Genomic DNA, 16,732 nt, shown 5'->3' on the forward strand with positions numbered 1-16,732 from the left:
ATTGGGACATCCCTAATTTATTGTATGTGCATCAAGTATGATGCATTAATGTCAATTAGTCAGATTGGATTTATTGTAAGTTTCACATCAATTCTGAAACATCTATTTTCTTTTTCCAGCTATCCAAACTTTTTTAAAGACTTACACTTTGTTGAGACGCATTAGATTTAGTTTAAACTAATGTGACTAGACAATGTGTTCACACTAAGTCTGAAATATTGTACTGTATTTATGCATTTTCATTCTCTTTTATTTATTTCCATTTTGTTGGTCCTTTTTTTATTGTTCATATGCTTGATGATTCATTTAGGTCAGCAAAGGACTTGGTGTAAATTGTTTTAGTGTGAAACTTTATTTTTAATGTCATTTAGTAACATTGAATTTGGTGTGAAGAGACTGCCCTGAGAGGATTTTTGGACTTGAGCCTAGTCAGCAGGGTATCTTGATTTTTTGGAGGATTTCCAAAAAAACAACCAACAAATTACCAACCTCCGTTTGAGGTTTGGCATTTCTTGATAACATGCTTCTTCAATGAAAGGATGCCCATTGTACAGTTCTTCATCTTTCACATTTCTTCAGAAAGTGTAGTGGTTTATTGTGGCAGAATGAGTGTATTTTGGTAAACGGAGTGTGTTTTGCATTAGAATGAGTGTATATTTAAGCTGTAGGCGGTTGGTGAAGGTTGGGATGGTCTTTCCCATCCGCTGGCACAAAGACCCTGAGAGAAAGCACACCACTAATAGACTCTGATTAACAGGATTACAGGCCTTCTGCAGCATTACAACCATTCATCAATTACCCAGTGTACTTAGCATGTGTGTATGTGTGGGGGTGTTATTTCTAGTATGTTAAATCTAAATAAAAGTGAGGTCGCTCTGATGTTGGGTTTTGAATCTTCACTTCACCATGTGTGTCCATACAAGGGGCTACAGCTCCTGGTACAAAGACAGTGAGGTCTAGTGTGTGCGTTTGCATGAGTGTGTGTACCGGTACAACCGAACACTGACTCCAGTGTGAAGTCAGTATAGTGTGCTGCTTGTCTTGTCATGTCTCTGATTTAATTAGCTGAATTTTAACGAGCCCCAGATTAAATCCCCCAGATGTCTCCGATGGAGCCCCCCACCTCTGTTTCCATGGCAATGCCATTATTCCCCATGCCAATTGGGCTCTAATTAGAGCAGCTATTATGGGCTGGAGGGGTGGGATGTGTGTGAGCGTGTATGTGTGTGTGCATTTTTGGAGGGTGATGGGGTCAGTATTACATTGCAGACCATGAAGGGTTTGAATTTTGATAGTGAAGACCTCTCGCTTGTTCTCTTCCTCCATCAGTTCCTCCCCTCATCCAGCCCTTTGACTTCCCTCCCACCTCCATTGGTAAGCTGATGTACATAGCGTGCGTGGTGTCCTCCGGAGACATGCCAATCCGGATCACCTGGAGGAAGGATGGGCAGGAGATTGTGTCGGGAACATCAGGAGTCACCATCGAAACAAAGGAGTTCATGAGTTCCCTTCAGATCTCCAAAGTTTCTCTCGAGCACAACGGAAACTACACCTGTATTGCAAGCAACGACGCAGCAACTGTCAGTTCAGAGAGACAGCTCATTGTAACAGGTGAGCAAGAGTTAATGGAAATGTAGTGGGATAAGATTTCACCAATTAGAAAATTGTTCGGGCCCGGGATTACTTGGTTAGGTTGGTGTTATGGTTAGGACAATGTTTGTTTGACCAAATGTTGTTCAAGGACATTTGGCTAAACCAATCTATTGGTATCTCCTTTCCTGAAATATATGTTCTTCATTGTAGTTCCCCCTGGTTTTCTGGTTCAGCCCAATAACCAGGATGGGATCTATGGCAAGTCAGAGGTTCTGAACTGCTCTGTGAAAGGGTACCCTCCTCCCAAAGTTGTCTGGAAGCATGCCAAAGGTAACATCTTTTGTCACTGTATATACAAAACATCAATTGCAAGTTTTCATGAGCTGATGATGACCCACAATCAAAACTGTCTTCATCTTGATTCTAAAGGTATAGGGAACCCCCAGCAGTACCACCCAGTTCCACTGACGGGTCGCATCCAGATCCTGTCCAATGGTTCTCTGCTGATCCGCCACGTTCTAGAGGAAGACCGGGGATACTACCTGTGTCAGGCCAGCAACGGAGTGGGGTCCGACATCAGCAAGAGCATGATGCTCACCGTTAAAAGTGCGTCTGGCTACTCATCTACATCTTTACACATAATGACATAAGCTATTTTCCAAAACCTAGTGAGCTACCTTAATATCTACAAAGGCATCTATCTTCTAAAGATGCATCTTAACCATCATGGAACCTCACAAGTTATGGTTTTGAAACACTATTCATTGGCTACAACTCTTTTAATGGTCGCTTATGCAAACAGCGATCCTCACATGAGGCAACCGAAGTGCCCACTTTGAGTTTATTACAATAGAGTGCAACAGACCACCCACTTTTCAGTAGCCTTGGTACCAGAAGTAATGTTCCCATTTATTTTCTCAATTGGAGTTCTTCAATAAAGAGTTCTAAGCCATGAACCAAAGTAAAGTTTAGAAATAAATCACAGTATTGCTACACTGATTGAATGCAAAAATGTACAGTATATATGGACAAAAGGACAAGTTTAAATTAACAATAAACAAAAGTGCAAGGATGTGTACTTAAATAAATGTATGAAGAAATTAACTACTCATCCCATGAAACATTGTGAATGTTTTAATCGAACCAAAATAATAGTACAATTTAAAACTATATGAAAGTAGAAAGAAAGTCCGGTAAATGGTAAACTGTTACGATAATTAATATAACATGATAACAAATACCAGTTTCAATATCAAGAAGCAACATACTTTTTTGTACAGCTAAAATAACTGGAAACTACTGACAGTGGAAGTCTTGCATATTCGAGGTACAAATGGCTCTTCCCACTTTTACATTAAAAATATAGAGTTTAATGTTGACATGTTGCTAAGCTCAAGCCTTGATACTCTGTAAAGTATCAAAAATATATAACACACATATTGAAAGACATTCAAGAGCTTAAAAGTGTTTAGTTGGAATTAGCAATACTTTTCCTTGATTAGCATTTTCCTTGATTCCATCAAACATCTTGAATAAAAATTCTGAGAATACCTCGCTTGTGAAGGTACATACAGCACTGCTTTTGATTTGGGGCTAAACAAGTTTTCTTAGAAGGCAACATAATTTTGCTGCCTAATTTTTGCCTGACATGTAGCTCATCAGGTTTCAAGGCATGGCTGTAGAATCCTTTGCTAGAATCTTTGAATATCAGAAAATGTACTAATAGTTAAATCTTTTATTAAACCATGGCATAAAAATAAAAATATTTTGGATTCCCGTCACACTAGATTTGTGGAAATTTGAATGTGATTTGACCTGCAGTCTTTGGGGTGGTTTGCCGTGGTGTGTGTTTGAGGTCTTTGTTTAAGAACGGCCCTCAGATGGGCTTTCACGTCTCAGACTGATGCCTGCGGGAAGGGTTTGGGATGCTTGAGTAGACACACTCACACACAACACTCCACCTCTAGACACACACACATACAGAGGTGCACATACACCTGCATCTGTCACACTTTGTCACTCAAACTAATGACCCAGGTTATGATATATCAGTCACACTAAGGCAAGAAATACAAGAAGCCTTTGACTTTTTTATATAGTAGCTAGAATTGCCAGGAGTTACGGTGTGTGTGTGTGTGTGTGCGTGCGTGCGTGCGTGCGTGCGTGCGTGTGTGTGTGTGTGTGTGTGTGTGTGTGTGTGCGTGTGCGTGTGTGTGTGTGCCTGTGTGCGTGTTTGTTTGTAAACGGCTCATAATAAGAGCAAGAGTACCAAAACAACAGATTCAAGTGTAGCCAGCTCATTTAGATTAATAGAACATTACAATGGAATCCGTAAGGCCATCTCATGACTGATCGTTAGTTCGGACACACGATCTGTTCTGTCCACATCCATATTATTGATCCTTCACATAATGTAGAGTGCAGAAAGCTCCCATCCACGCAACACTGCCCTAGGCTTCACTTACAGTCCTGACCACATTTAAACAAACCTCATCCACCGGTGTATTCTTTAACACTCAGCCAGAACATTCTACCCCGTTGAATCTAATGAAGAAATGTCCAGGTGGTATTTCACCTTATAATCAAAAAACATAAATAAATATTAGAAATTAGAGCATATATTTTCCATAAAGATGATGGAGCTTTTTTTTCACCCCAAATATTCATTACTGTAATGCGAATGAATCTCAAGTTATTCTCATTGACATTATCATGTCCTCGAAATATTATTGTATTAACATTACCGTATTTTAATTGTATTTCAAAATATACAGTATGCTTACAACTGTACTTTACAATTGTACTGTTAAAGATTTTTTGGCATTAACTTTTTTACTAACAAATTTTATTATTATTATTTTGGGGTAAAATGTCAACTTTATGAAAATAGTTTTTTTTATATATATATAATTTAATGCTTTCTTGAGCATTAAATTATCACAGTGAAAAGGATAAAAATGCCATAAATAGGTAGGATTGGATGGATAAGTTTACTTACTCTAATATGAGATAGTATACAAATGATTTGTAAATTTTCATGTGGATATCATGCAGCTCTTTGTTTATAGCATCCAACTTTTTTATCAGTGAATTCGTCTCTCTCTCTCTCTCTCTCTCTCTCTCTCTCTCTCTCTCTCTCTCTCTCTCTCTCTCTCTCCCTGATTCAGTGTTGGTGTTATTGATTGAATCGTTCCTCTGTTCTGCCTCCCTCAATTCTATCCGTTTCACTCGTTGGAAGGGAGGGAATGAATAAGTGATGAAAACAAAACAGCGGAACCCTCCTCAGATCAATATTGTGTGAGTGTGTGCGTGTGTGTGTGCGTGTGTGTGCGTGTGTGTGTGTGTGAGGCAGCACTAGAGAAGAGTTACTCGGGAGGATTGAGTGAGGTTCAGAGTGTGAAAAAGTGATTGAGGGGTTGGAGAAATGCACACACTAACGCTCACTGCCCCGTGTCATAAGAACACCAGGTGTCTGGTTAAAGTCACACTAACCTTTGCCTCTTTTTAAATTCACTCTTTCCTTCACATAAATTTACCTCCTGTCCTCCTAAACCATCTTTTTATACAGTTCCAGCTATGATCACATCCCACCCAAACACCACCATGGCCATAAAAGGGCAGAACAAGGAGTTAAACTGCACCGCCCGGGGTGAGTACCCCATCATCATCCGCTGGGAGCGAGGCGACACTGTTATTGACCCCGACCGCAACCCTCGATACTCCATCACCACCAGCCCCAACGAGAAAAGCGATGAAGTTATCTCCACACTGAAGGTGAGACATACACACATACATGTATGATGTCAGTGAAGGAGTGAATGTTGAATGTTGATACCATGAATGTTGAAATGCAAAGTCTTGCCTTAATGTTGCCAGACAGGTTTCCTGGTAGACCTTTTACATAATTATAATTATTGATTTATTTTGCTCTTGATGTTTGGTGAGCTTTTGATCTGTCTTATTTATTCATTTATTTACACTAAATGATTTTATATTCTGACACATAGGCGCCGATTTATGTTTCTGCCGGTGGGTGCCCAGTGTCCACAGTCCACCCCCAGAAAAAGTGGTTGGGACAATAACGACCCTGGCAAAAAGTGGTGGGGACATGTCCCACCCATAGGTCCCACCCGCAAATTACGCCTATGTTACCAACAAAACTAAAGCACATTCTTTCCATGAGTGTCGTCGCGAGTCGCGCTCTCGCTCTGATGATCAGTTGCGGTTCAGTAAATAATATAATTCAATAAATACCTATTTACATACCTATAACCACTAGTGGTTGAACTTAACTCAAAAATAACTATTAAATAATAAAATAACTTGAGAACTGGTTGACTAAATCAGCTTGAAAATGTTATCTCATGAAATAAATCCGTAATTTATTTAGAATTTAAAGGTACATGTTGTTATTTCGTCAGTCAATCGTGAAAGTCTAGTGGTTAAAAGCTTCTGGCAACATTAAATCCAGGAGAGAAGACCATTCTAGAGAAAAAGCAAGTAGAGAGTTTTGAGCACGCACACGTTATATCTGAGCAAGAGCCGACAAGAGCCATGAGACTATGTTTGAGAACGCCCATCCAGTTTTGTGCGAGAGTGAAGGAAATCCGCCTGCGAGTTGAGAGATTTGTGCTCGCGCATTACTTGGATGCGCTCTTGACATTTGTCATTAAAATAACGCTGTAGAAAGGGCCTCAAATAAACTATAAAAAAGGTGAAGATAATCGTGTCTGAAAGCTGCAATCGATTTTTTATTGGTTAAAATCAATGGAGAATATTTCGTATTTCTCCGTGGTACACCCATGGGATCGGCGCCTATGTTCTGACATGAAAAACACATTGGGCTGTGTTTATTTACTTAGTCTATAAATGGTTTTATATTCTTACCAGTGAAGCACATTGGGCCTCTATTTATTTATTTATTTTTAATTGTATGTGTTTATATATATATATATTATTACAATTTTGATAAATGGTTTTATATTCTGACCATCAAATTACTTTAGTCTGAATTTTATGCATGAAAGGTTATTTTATTATTATTATTAGTAGTAGTAGTAGTAGTAGTAGTATCATTGATATTATTACTTACAGTTAGGCACATTGGGATAAGAGATAGTATTTTAACATTGAAAACACTTTTACATCGTTCAACAATACATTATGCGGGCCTCAAAATGAGCAAAAGATCTAAACAAGTTCATCCCTCTCAAACACTTTCTCTCTTTCTGCAGCTGAAGCCAGCGGAGCGCGGGGATTCCGTCTTTTTCTCCTGTCACGCCATCAACTCATACGGCGAGGGCAGAGGGCTCATCCAGCTGACGGTGCAAGGCAAGACAATCAGCCATGAACAACATGCTCACATCTTACATGATACTCTTTATCTAGAGACACAAAATCAATAATTTATCTCCGGGCCCCAAGCCACCTCTTACTCTTCAGCCTCTCTCTCTCTCTCTCTCTTTGTCTCAATCTCCTCCATCTGTTTGAAGTCTATTTCCACTTGTTTGGTTTGCAGAACCCCCTGACCCCCCAGAGCTGGAGGTTCGAGAGGTCAAAGATCGGAGTATGAACCTAAGGTGGACGCAGCGGTTTGACGGCAATAGCATCATCACCAGCTACGACATTGAGTACAAGAACAAATCCGGTGCGGCATTGCTTTGTTTCCATTTCAAGCTTGGATGAATAACATTGTGAACGTGCATTAAATATGTATTTGTATGTCAGAAGAATATGTAGCGAATAAGCTCAGACTGTGAGAAGATGAATGGGATGTGAACGGATTTCTGCGACGTTGCGACTCGAGTGTATTGCCTTATTTTGCTGTTTGTACATCTGCGTCATCCTAGTTTTCCATGCATCGCTTGTTTTTCATATCCGTATGATTTGACCTGTAAACAGTCCTTTTTGCATGCTAACAAACATAATGTTCTAGAACAGCCTGGATGGAGGTGTGATGTAGTAATGTATCCGTGTTATTTTGTCCTTGTCGTAGACCCGTGGGAGCTGAAACATGCCACCCGTAAGATCTCGCCAACCAACAACCAGGCCAACATAGTGGAGCTCCACCCGGCGTCCGTGTACAGCATTCGCATGTACTCCTACAACAAGATTGGACGCAGTCAAGCCAGCAAAGAGCTGACCATCAGCACAGAGGAAGCACGTACGTCTACCGCCCCTGATGTACACACGAGCTCATATTCGTAAAGCATAAAACACTTCTCTAAAACATAAAGAAATCTGGCATCATCCCTCACCCTCCTACATGCTGTTCCAAACCTGTACTTCCTTCTTTCTGTGGAACACAAAAGATACATTTTTGAAGAATTTCCAGGCCATTCTTTTCCATACTGCTCACAAAATCTGAACGATTGACTCATTGATCCAGTCACAATGGTTAAAAGCTTACTGGAGGGGAAGATCAGTGAATAACAACTTCAGACACCATATGACTTGTACTTGGAATTTAGTGCCTATTTCATACGGGACACTTTTATTATACTTTTATGGTGCTTTTACACCATTTTTGAAGCTTAAAAGTACCAGTCCCCTGTCATTGTAGTTACATAAAAAAGTTTCTGGGGTGTTATTCAAAATTGTTCCCATTGTGTTTCACAGAAAAAAGAAAGTCATCCAGGTTTGGAATGACTTCAAGGTGACAGAATGTTTTATTCCTTTAATAATCTTGTGACGTCACATGATTCTCTTCTCACAGCTCCTGATGGGCCACCCATGGAGGTGATTTTACAGCCAATGACTTCTCAGAGTATCCGTGTCACTTGGAAGGTAAGCCTGCGACTTCTAAACTTGACTTTTTTTTTGGATTTTAGAGTTTTAGATTTAAGTCTCTCTCCTTTTCTTTCACTCCACTCAGGCACCTAAAAAAGAGCTCCAAAATGGAGTGATCCGTGGCTATCAGATCGGTTATAGGGAGAATGGACCGGGCAGTAATGGACAATACAGTATAGTGGAGATGAAAGCCACAGGTGATAGTGAGGTGTACACACTGGATAACTTGAAGAAGTTTGCTCAGTACGGCGTGGTCGTCCAGGCGTTCAACCGAGCCGGAACCGGACCTTCCAGTTCTGAGATCAATGCCACAACACTGGAAGATGGTAATTAAACTATCCATCCATTCATCCATCCATCCATCCATCATGCTCTAGGGATTTCTCTTTCGTGTGATTGCGCACGAGTCTTGTGTACGGCGCAACTCTGGCCCGTGGTCCTCATCCACATGCGTGTCACTGTCATTGTGGCGACAGTGATATTGATGCTGTTAAGGATAATAGTAATAACAACAAGCATAGGAAAAATAATTATAATTAGCCTGTCTGCCGAGGCCCCTCTCCCTGATCCGCTGCTTTTCCTCCCAGTCTAATTATCTGCAGCTGAGCGCATTGTCTCCCCCTCTCTCTTTTCATCTTTCCTCCAGATCCCTCTCTCCGGCTTTCAACTCCCCTCCTCTCCGCTCCCAATCCTCTCTCACTCTCTCTCAAAACACCTTTCATTTATCTCTCCCTCCATCTCCCAACTTCCCCTTCCACCCCTCCGCCCACTTCTGTCCCGCTGTATTTCTGCTCCATTCTTATTTTTGGAAAGCTCCTGGGTTGTTTTTGTGCCACTGTTGAGTTCTTCCATCGCTTTTTCCCTGATGACTTTGTTTTTACCTCTATCAGTGGTTTTCTTGTCATGTTTGTTTCTCTTCTAAAATTTCCAACCTGAAAATTCAAAACATTTTCCAACTCAACCAAGACGGTTTACCAGATTGAAACCAGGTCTACTTGCTGGTAGTCCAGTCCTGTGCCTGGAGGGCCACTGTCCTGCAGAGTTCAGCTCCAACCCCAATTAAACACACCTGAACCAGCTAATCAAGGTCTTACTAGGTATTCTAGTAACTTCCAGGCAGGTGTGTTGGGGCAAGTTGGACCTAAACTCTGCAGGACAGTGAGACCGAGTTTGACCCGGGACCGAGTTTGAACACCCCTGCTATAAAACAATCAAGCTCAGACCTAGAATGAAAGTGAACCTATGGCCAATTGTCAGGCTATTGTTGAGGGTCTGTCAGTCTAGTTTTTGTTGTGTATTCCACACCTTTGGCACTAGTCAGTGGCTAGTGCCCTTCGGTGGCTTTTCGACTGTTTGAGAATGTTGAATCAGCGACGGAGCCCGTCGTTGAGAGAGATTACTCTGATTGGCTGTTCAGCTTAGCGAACCAATGCAAGAGAAGATCAAATTGATGGTAGCAAACAAACAACAAAATCAAGAGAGCACATAGGCTCTTCTCATTTTATAACAACAGTCCTAGCTTATCCGGTTTCCCTTTTTAAATGATGAATATGGACTACTGCCACATGCTGCTATAGAGAGTTATTTCCTCTCATTCAGGCGCAGAACGGTCAGGCTAGATGGCTGTAGTCTTTGCTGTGTTTTCAAGCGCAACTTTTTGTCCCAGACGCAGGCGACATGAGGTGACACCCCGGTCTAGGTCGCTAGTTCTTTGATGTCGATTCATTGTGTCAAGGCGTCATTGAAATGGGCTCCAAAAATGGAGGGTTTGGTTTGCTTCACAGAGGCCTCTTTGGAATGATTCATTGAAAAGATCTGACTCAAGCGAATGATTTGTTCATGAATCAGACATGGCTACTTCTTTAATGAATGTGCTAAGAAGATCTAGGGTGGGTGTCATGATTTTCAATGCATCATGACTTAAATTTAGTCTGTCACATACAGTAAACCTATTGAATGACTTCAGGAAATATATAGTGCACAAATTATATTATAGACAACTTTCCTGACACTTTTATGGTACTGAGCTCATTCACTTTCATTATATTGACAATAGGGGCTTTCGAACTTAGTTCTAGGAACTAGCCACCAGGGTGGTTCCCCAAGAACTAATGGTTGCCTTAGGAAAAAATTCTGGTTGCATTTTCATCGCCAGTAGGTACTCTAAATTGACGTAAGCCACGCTTGTTGTTGTGACTTTTATTTTGACGGCGCTGAGAGCACCAGAGCCTGAGCTCACAGTGCTCGCATTCTTCGTGTTCATTAGTTTACGATCTGTCTAACAGTCCTGTCTAATACGTTATTAGATAGAACTGTTGTAGACAGCATATGAAAAGGTATTAGCGTATGCCGTGTGGTTGATGTCCAGTGTTGCCAGCTCAGCAGAAATACATAATCATGTTTGGATTGGTCCCCTCAAAGTTGCGTTGGATTTTCTTCTTAGCGTAAAGGTTAAGAGGTCCATCTATCACTGTTTTCCATTTTCGTGGAGTTGGAGTAAATATAAAGGCTATAATCTGTTTTCACAGGTTTTTAAAGAATGGCGGGTGCTGGTGTTTCGCGTGCGTTCGGCCAATCAGCGTATACACTAACGTCACTGGTAGTTCCTATAGTGCTGGTTTAGACCCTACTCTGAACTAGGAGCTAAATTAGTTCCTCCAAAAGGAGTTTCTAGAACTAAAATCGTTCCTAGTTCCTGCGGTGCGAACACGCCAAAATCCGGGAACTTCCACCAATAGCTCTAGGAACTATGAAAAGGTTCCTCTGGTACGATAGCCCCTAATAGCAGCCAAAGAAAAAAAAGAAAGTCATTCTGGTTTGAAACCACATGAGTGTGAGTTAATAATTATAGCTGGGAGGAAAGTAAGATGCCAATATACCCGTAAGATGCCAATATACCTGTTTAGTGCATCTGATCCAGAAAGTCAGTGAGAGACTGGGCTTTGCAGGCAGGGTTGGAGAGTTATAGCGAGTTGTGCTTGTGAGCGCTCTGTCAAGCCACTCTACTCTAAATGGCAGTTTTAGTGTGGTCCACCAGGGCCAGACAGAGTCGGACCCTAAGGCCTCTTCAAACAAATACCATCATTTCTCCTCTGCTCTCTCTCCCTCCCTCCTCTCACCGTCTCCTTTACTCGCTCCTCTTCCTGCGCCAGCTGCAGCTGCTCCCTCATAGAGCCAAGCCAGCTTTATCCCTCCTCTATCCCTCCTTTCATCCTGTCGTCCGCACATGCTTTTTCCCTCCCAGCAAGTCACACAGGCAGGCTCTGTGTCCCCTCAATAGTGCCATTATTTATTCAGGGACGCAATTTGGCACATCACCACCACCACATTTGCAGCGCATCCGGAAAAAAAGCAAACGCATTTAGTAGGTGAAACAGCTCAAGATCGAGATAACAGTAACGTTTCACTTCTCTTCAGCTTCAGGATGTGATTGTTCTGTCCTTTTTGAGTGCAGTTACAAGGTTGTTGATGCTCTTGGGCCTCACCAAGTGCTCCAATTGCAGTATTTTACTGTCATTTTACTATATCACTGTAATTGTGCTCTTTCACTGCAATTTTTGGTTTCCACTTCACCTATTGTATCTTGTTTCCATTGGTGCCTGAATTATTTTCCCGCTGCTTCCTTTCCCTTTTATGTGACCGTCTCTTGTTTTCTTTTCCTCTCGCAGTTCCCAGCCAGCCACCCCAAAATGTGCGGGCCATCACGGTGACATCGGACGAGGCGGTGATCACGTGGTCGGAGCCCCCGCGGATGACCCTGAATGGGGTTCTGAAGGGCTACCGTGTGGTGTTCTGGTCCCTCTACCCCGATGGAGGTGGGTGCTGTGGGGGCCAGACACTGGGGCTCAACCAGAGTAATTATACGCTACTACTGTTACTCCCTCACTAGCCGCGGTCCCCGTAGAGCGCCCCCTATTGTCCACCCGTGTATCTGTATCCCAGCCAGTCCAAACCACAGACGATGTACATTTGTGGGTGGACGGGTGTATGTGTGTGTGTGTTGTCTTTTACATCTAACAGGAAAATGTGAGGAAAATGTAGATTAAAAAAATGCTAAAAGTGTGCAAAAAATGTATTGCTGTGAAATTTCTGAAAAATGTCCACACAAATATTGTACAATTTACACTACCGTTCAAAAGTTTGGGGTAGATAAGATTTTTAAATGTTTTTGAATGGTCACCAGGGCTGAATTTATTCGATCAAAAAATAAAGTAAAAACTGTTTATACAGTATATAATATGTATATTATTCCTGTCATGCAAAGCTGAATACTCCAGTCTTCAATGACACATGATCCTTCAGAAATCATTATTATATGCTGATTTAGTGCTCAAGAAACATTTCGTTCACACTATAGATTAGGGTCCAATTCTCACTATGTACTAACTATTAACTACGACTTTTGTCTCAATAAATGCCTATTTACTGCGTATTAATAGTTAGGAAGGTATTTGTTAAGTTTAGGTATTAGGATAGGAATGTAGAATATGGTCATGCAGAATAAGGCATTAATATGTGCTTTTTAAGTACTAATAAACAGCCAATATCCTAGTAATATGCATGCTAATAAGCAACTAGTTATAGTGAGATTTGGACCCTAAACTAAAGTGTTACCAACGTTTCTTATCATCAATGTTGAAAACTACTGAGCCCTGAATATGACATCCAGACAAAAATATATATTCTCACAAATTAAGAATTTATTCCCATGATTGATTAATTCATTCCCTTGTTTTAATAAATCGTGGCCACATTGTACTAATCAGTTCCCATGTTTTGGTAGGATTTAATTCTTAATTTGTGGCCACAATCTATGTATGGGAAAATATATATATACGGGCTCAGTAGAAAACAGTTCTGCTGCTTAATATTTTTGTGAAAACCATAATACATTTTTTTTCACGATTCTTTGATGAATAGAAAGTTCAAAAGAGCAGCATTTATTTGAAATAGGAAGCTTTTGTAACATAAATGTTTTCATAATTGTGTCCTTACTGAATGAAAGTATTAATTTCAACAACAAAAAACTAAAAATCTTACTGACGGTAGTAAAACTTTTGAACGGTAGTATACTTAAACCAATTTGTTGGGACAGTAAAAATGGATCATAAATGGGCCGAATAATGTCTTACAAGGTAAGGGTATGTTATTTATAACTAACTGAAATGCAAGAACAATATGTTTTGTTTTTTTGTTGTTGTTGTTGTTTATCCGGCTGTGTGTCACTTACAAAAAAAGTACTGTTGTGCTGTAAAGTAACATGGTACAGTGATGACATCAGATGGTAATATATACCATGCACTGAATCTTATTCAGTAGGAATCTAGTTTCTTCAAAGAATAGCATGGCATTACCATCATACAGGAATAAATGCTATTTTAACATCTTTTTACTTTTTTGTTTGTTTTGCACTTGGACATAAATATCATTTTCTGCTAAATATAGCTTTACAGTAGCAGTGACGAGCAACCTTTTGTCCAGCAAAATAGACTATTTTAGTCTCTCGTTGAATAATACCATAGTACTTTTTTTTGCGAGTGGAATGTGTGCAAACATGGTTCTCCTGTGTTCCCTTGTGTGATGTGTTCTAATTACACTGCTGTTATTAGTGAGTATATGAGCATGCAGAAAGAGAGTCATTCAGTATTTTTCACGTCTCTCAGAATGGGGAGAGATGCAGAACATCACTACCACTCGCGAGCAGGTGGAGCTGAAGGGTTTGGAGAAGTTCACAAACTACAGCATTCAGGTCCTGGCCTACACACAGGCAGGAGATGGCGTCCGCAGCAACGTACTCTACATTCAGACCCGAGAAGACCGTAAGTTCACACACATGTACACACGTGTCCATATGTCGGTCTGTGTACTTGAATACATGTACACATACTGTAAAAAACAATAAACCTATTTCAAAACCTAGTGAGCTACCTTATGGCTTGCTGTCTACAGGGGCAGGTTTCTAAGACACCATCATGGAACATCATTTGAGACTCACTCATCACATAAAGTGCACAAGAGACTAGTTCACTCTTGATTCCAATAGAGTCTTTAAAGACAAACCTACTGTAAGCTATGAGGTTGTTAATTGATTGTACATGCTTTTGTTGAAGCCTTTCAGCCCACATTATTTTAACTTATCTTTTGTTTAACAGTAGAGTTCCTGGTTGGTGAAAAACAAACAAAATAAATCCCTCACTAAAGCCACAGTATTTCAAATCAAAATACTTTTAATTCAAATCTAATTTTGTAATGTTGTGATGTACTCATAATAGCTGGTTGGATTGCTTCATGACTAAACATGCTTCATGTTTACACGACACCGTTTTCGACTAAAAACGGAAAACTTTTTATGCTTTTTGGCCGTTCATTTACACGACAACGGCGTGTTGGCGGCGGGAAAACGCACGCTTTTGAAATCGTGTTTCAAAGTGCAAGTTTTTTTTTATTTTTTATTTTTTTTATTTAACAGACAGACATACAGACCAAAATAGTGCATTAACGAACAATATAGTAATTCCATAATTCCAGAAGTGAAAATAACAGTGGGTGTGTGTGTGTGCGTGTGTATGTGCATAAGCAAAATAACCATTTATTATTTATTACCATCATCATTACCATCATCACCACCACTCCTCACTACCAACATACTACCAACATTGTATTAGTCAATTTTTATTCTTATTTCCATCTTTCCTCCTATGTAACAATTACCATTGTCAGCACTCTTCAAAAATAAAAGATACTTTAATAAGATAATATAAGATAACCCAAAGTGCAAGTTTTTGAAAACTATACCGTTATCGTATCCACGTAAACAATAAAAACCCGGCCTCATGCGTATTACGTGTCCAGCATATAGGCGTGTAGTGTTTCTTTACAAAGTGACATCGCCAACTACTGGCCTGGCATGAATAAAACAGCGTTTTTAGTCGTTTTCGTGGATCCTTGTGAGCGGGGCTCATTTTGACAACGTTGTCGTCTGTATGCGGAAAAAGTTTTTAGGACATTGAAGTCTTTTTGAGAATCCTTAGGGGGAAAATGAATGGGAATTTACTTCCGGATCCAAGGACGCTGAAAAAATGGGCTGGGACTGTTGCAATTCATACAAATAAAAATACACAGCATACCAAAATACTGGGTAAAATTACACTGAACTATATTTATTGTATTACTTTCAGTTTTAAGGAACTATATGCACATTTATAATCAACATTTCTCTGTATCTTCTGATTTATTTTTTTATTTTTTTTACTGAGCTTGCTGTAATGCATTCTGAGATTGACTTTGCTATGAACGATTCAGTCTTAGAATGTGGCCTGTTAAGGGATCTTAAAAAACAAATTAATGTTACTGCTTACTATTGAGCATATTTATGATACCCTGAATAGCCAGATTATTAGGTTTTGGACCACATAAAAGGTAAAAAATTATATAGTCTTTTATCTGTGACAGATAATTGTGACCCTCCAGTGCGCTTTCAACCCAGACAGTGGAGAACCGGTGTTCAAACACACAGCCACATTATGTGCAATCCACTTCCCCTTTACCCCGACTCTTTTCAAGCTCAAGGGTGTGTGTGTGTGTGTGTGTGTATGTGTCTGGGTGGGGGGAGGTTGTGGGGCAGAAAATCTTGCCACAAAAACCACATTAGCTGGAGGCAAGTGCTGCATGGTCCCAGTCCAGATGATGCTGGATTGCTTGATTGCTGGATGCGGTCGCCGTGGCGACATTTAGGCTCTGAAATAGTATTAGCACACTTAATGAGAATTAAGACGCTAAAGGAGGGGGGTCTGTAAAGCTGGTTTATGTCTCAAAGCAGATCCCCCATCCAACACAAGGAGAAGGATTTATTCTTTGTGGATTAGCTGACATTAATTTTGTGCTTACACTAGTCGGGATAGGATTATCCTATATCTGTCTCTCCTCCGTTCCCTGGTGGGGTTGAGGGGGGATTCAGGGAAATAAGGGGTGTCTGAATGGTGGAGAATAGGAGAGATGCATTGATCTTTTTCATTTAATTGAATATGATAGATATAGGAGTGTGTGGTGTCAGTTTGACAAGGGGCTTCCTGTCCACATTTTTTGGGCCAATTTCTGTCTGCTCATGGCACATATGGAAACTTTATAAAAACAATGTAATAATAGTAATTTTTGACTGTGTTCTCCATAATTTACAGGGAATTAGAAATAGAACAACAGTTTGTGTCACCACTTTAAGACCTAAACCCCTCATGGATAAACCCCTGTATGGCTAAACCCTAGTAATGATGATTATGAATTTTTCTCCAATCCTTCTTGAATCTCCATGTCTTGCTAAGCATTGTAGACACACTAAATTGTGACGGTTATT

The 16,732-nt window shown here is 40.3% G+C and overlaps 1 protein-coding gene across 4 annotated transcripts in view; it reads left to right on the forward strand.

Annotated features, from left to right (window-relative positions):
• The window catches only part of LOC130095709 (cell adhesion molecule DSCAML1), a 121,705-nt gene that overhangs the window by 89,650 nt on the left and 15,323 nt on the right, over positions 1 to 16,732 (forward strand). For 2 of the 4 annotated variants that reach the window (XM_056262464.1, XM_056262465.1), the window contains exons 9-19: positions 1,330 to 1,611; positions 1,804 to 1,923; positions 2,023 to 2,199; positions 5,162 to 5,367; positions 6,828 to 6,924; positions 7,112 to 7,240; positions 7,589 to 7,756; positions 8,309 to 8,379; positions 8,468 to 8,708; positions 12,051 to 12,236; positions 14,046 to 14,201. In XM_056262464.1, coding sequence (XP_056118439.1) covers positions 1,330 to 1,611; positions 1,804 to 1,923; positions 2,023 to 2,199; positions 5,162 to 5,367; positions 6,828 to 6,924; positions 7,112 to 7,240; positions 7,589 to 7,756; positions 8,309 to 8,379; positions 8,468 to 8,708; positions 12,051 to 12,236; positions 14,046 to 14,201 — 1,833 coding nt within the window. The remainder of the gene's footprint in view (positions 1 to 1,329; positions 1,612 to 1,803; positions 1,924 to 2,022; positions 2,200 to 5,161; positions 5,368 to 6,827; positions 6,925 to 7,111; positions 7,241 to 7,588; positions 7,757 to 8,308; positions 8,380 to 8,467; positions 8,709 to 12,050; positions 12,237 to 14,045; positions 14,202 to 16,732) is intronic. The other 2 variants (XM_056262466.1, XM_056262467.1) reach the window with 1 other exon arrangement.

This window comes from Rhinichthys klamathensis, unplaced genomic scaffold, assembly GCF_029890125.1.
Source record: "Rhinichthys klamathensis goyatoka isolate OS25496 unplaced genomic scaffold, OSU_Roscu_1.1 h1tg000192l_1, whole genome shotgun sequence".
Taxonomy (NCBI): Eukaryota; Metazoa; Chordata; class Actinopteri; order Cypriniformes; family Leuciscidae; genus Rhinichthys; species Rhinichthys klamathensis.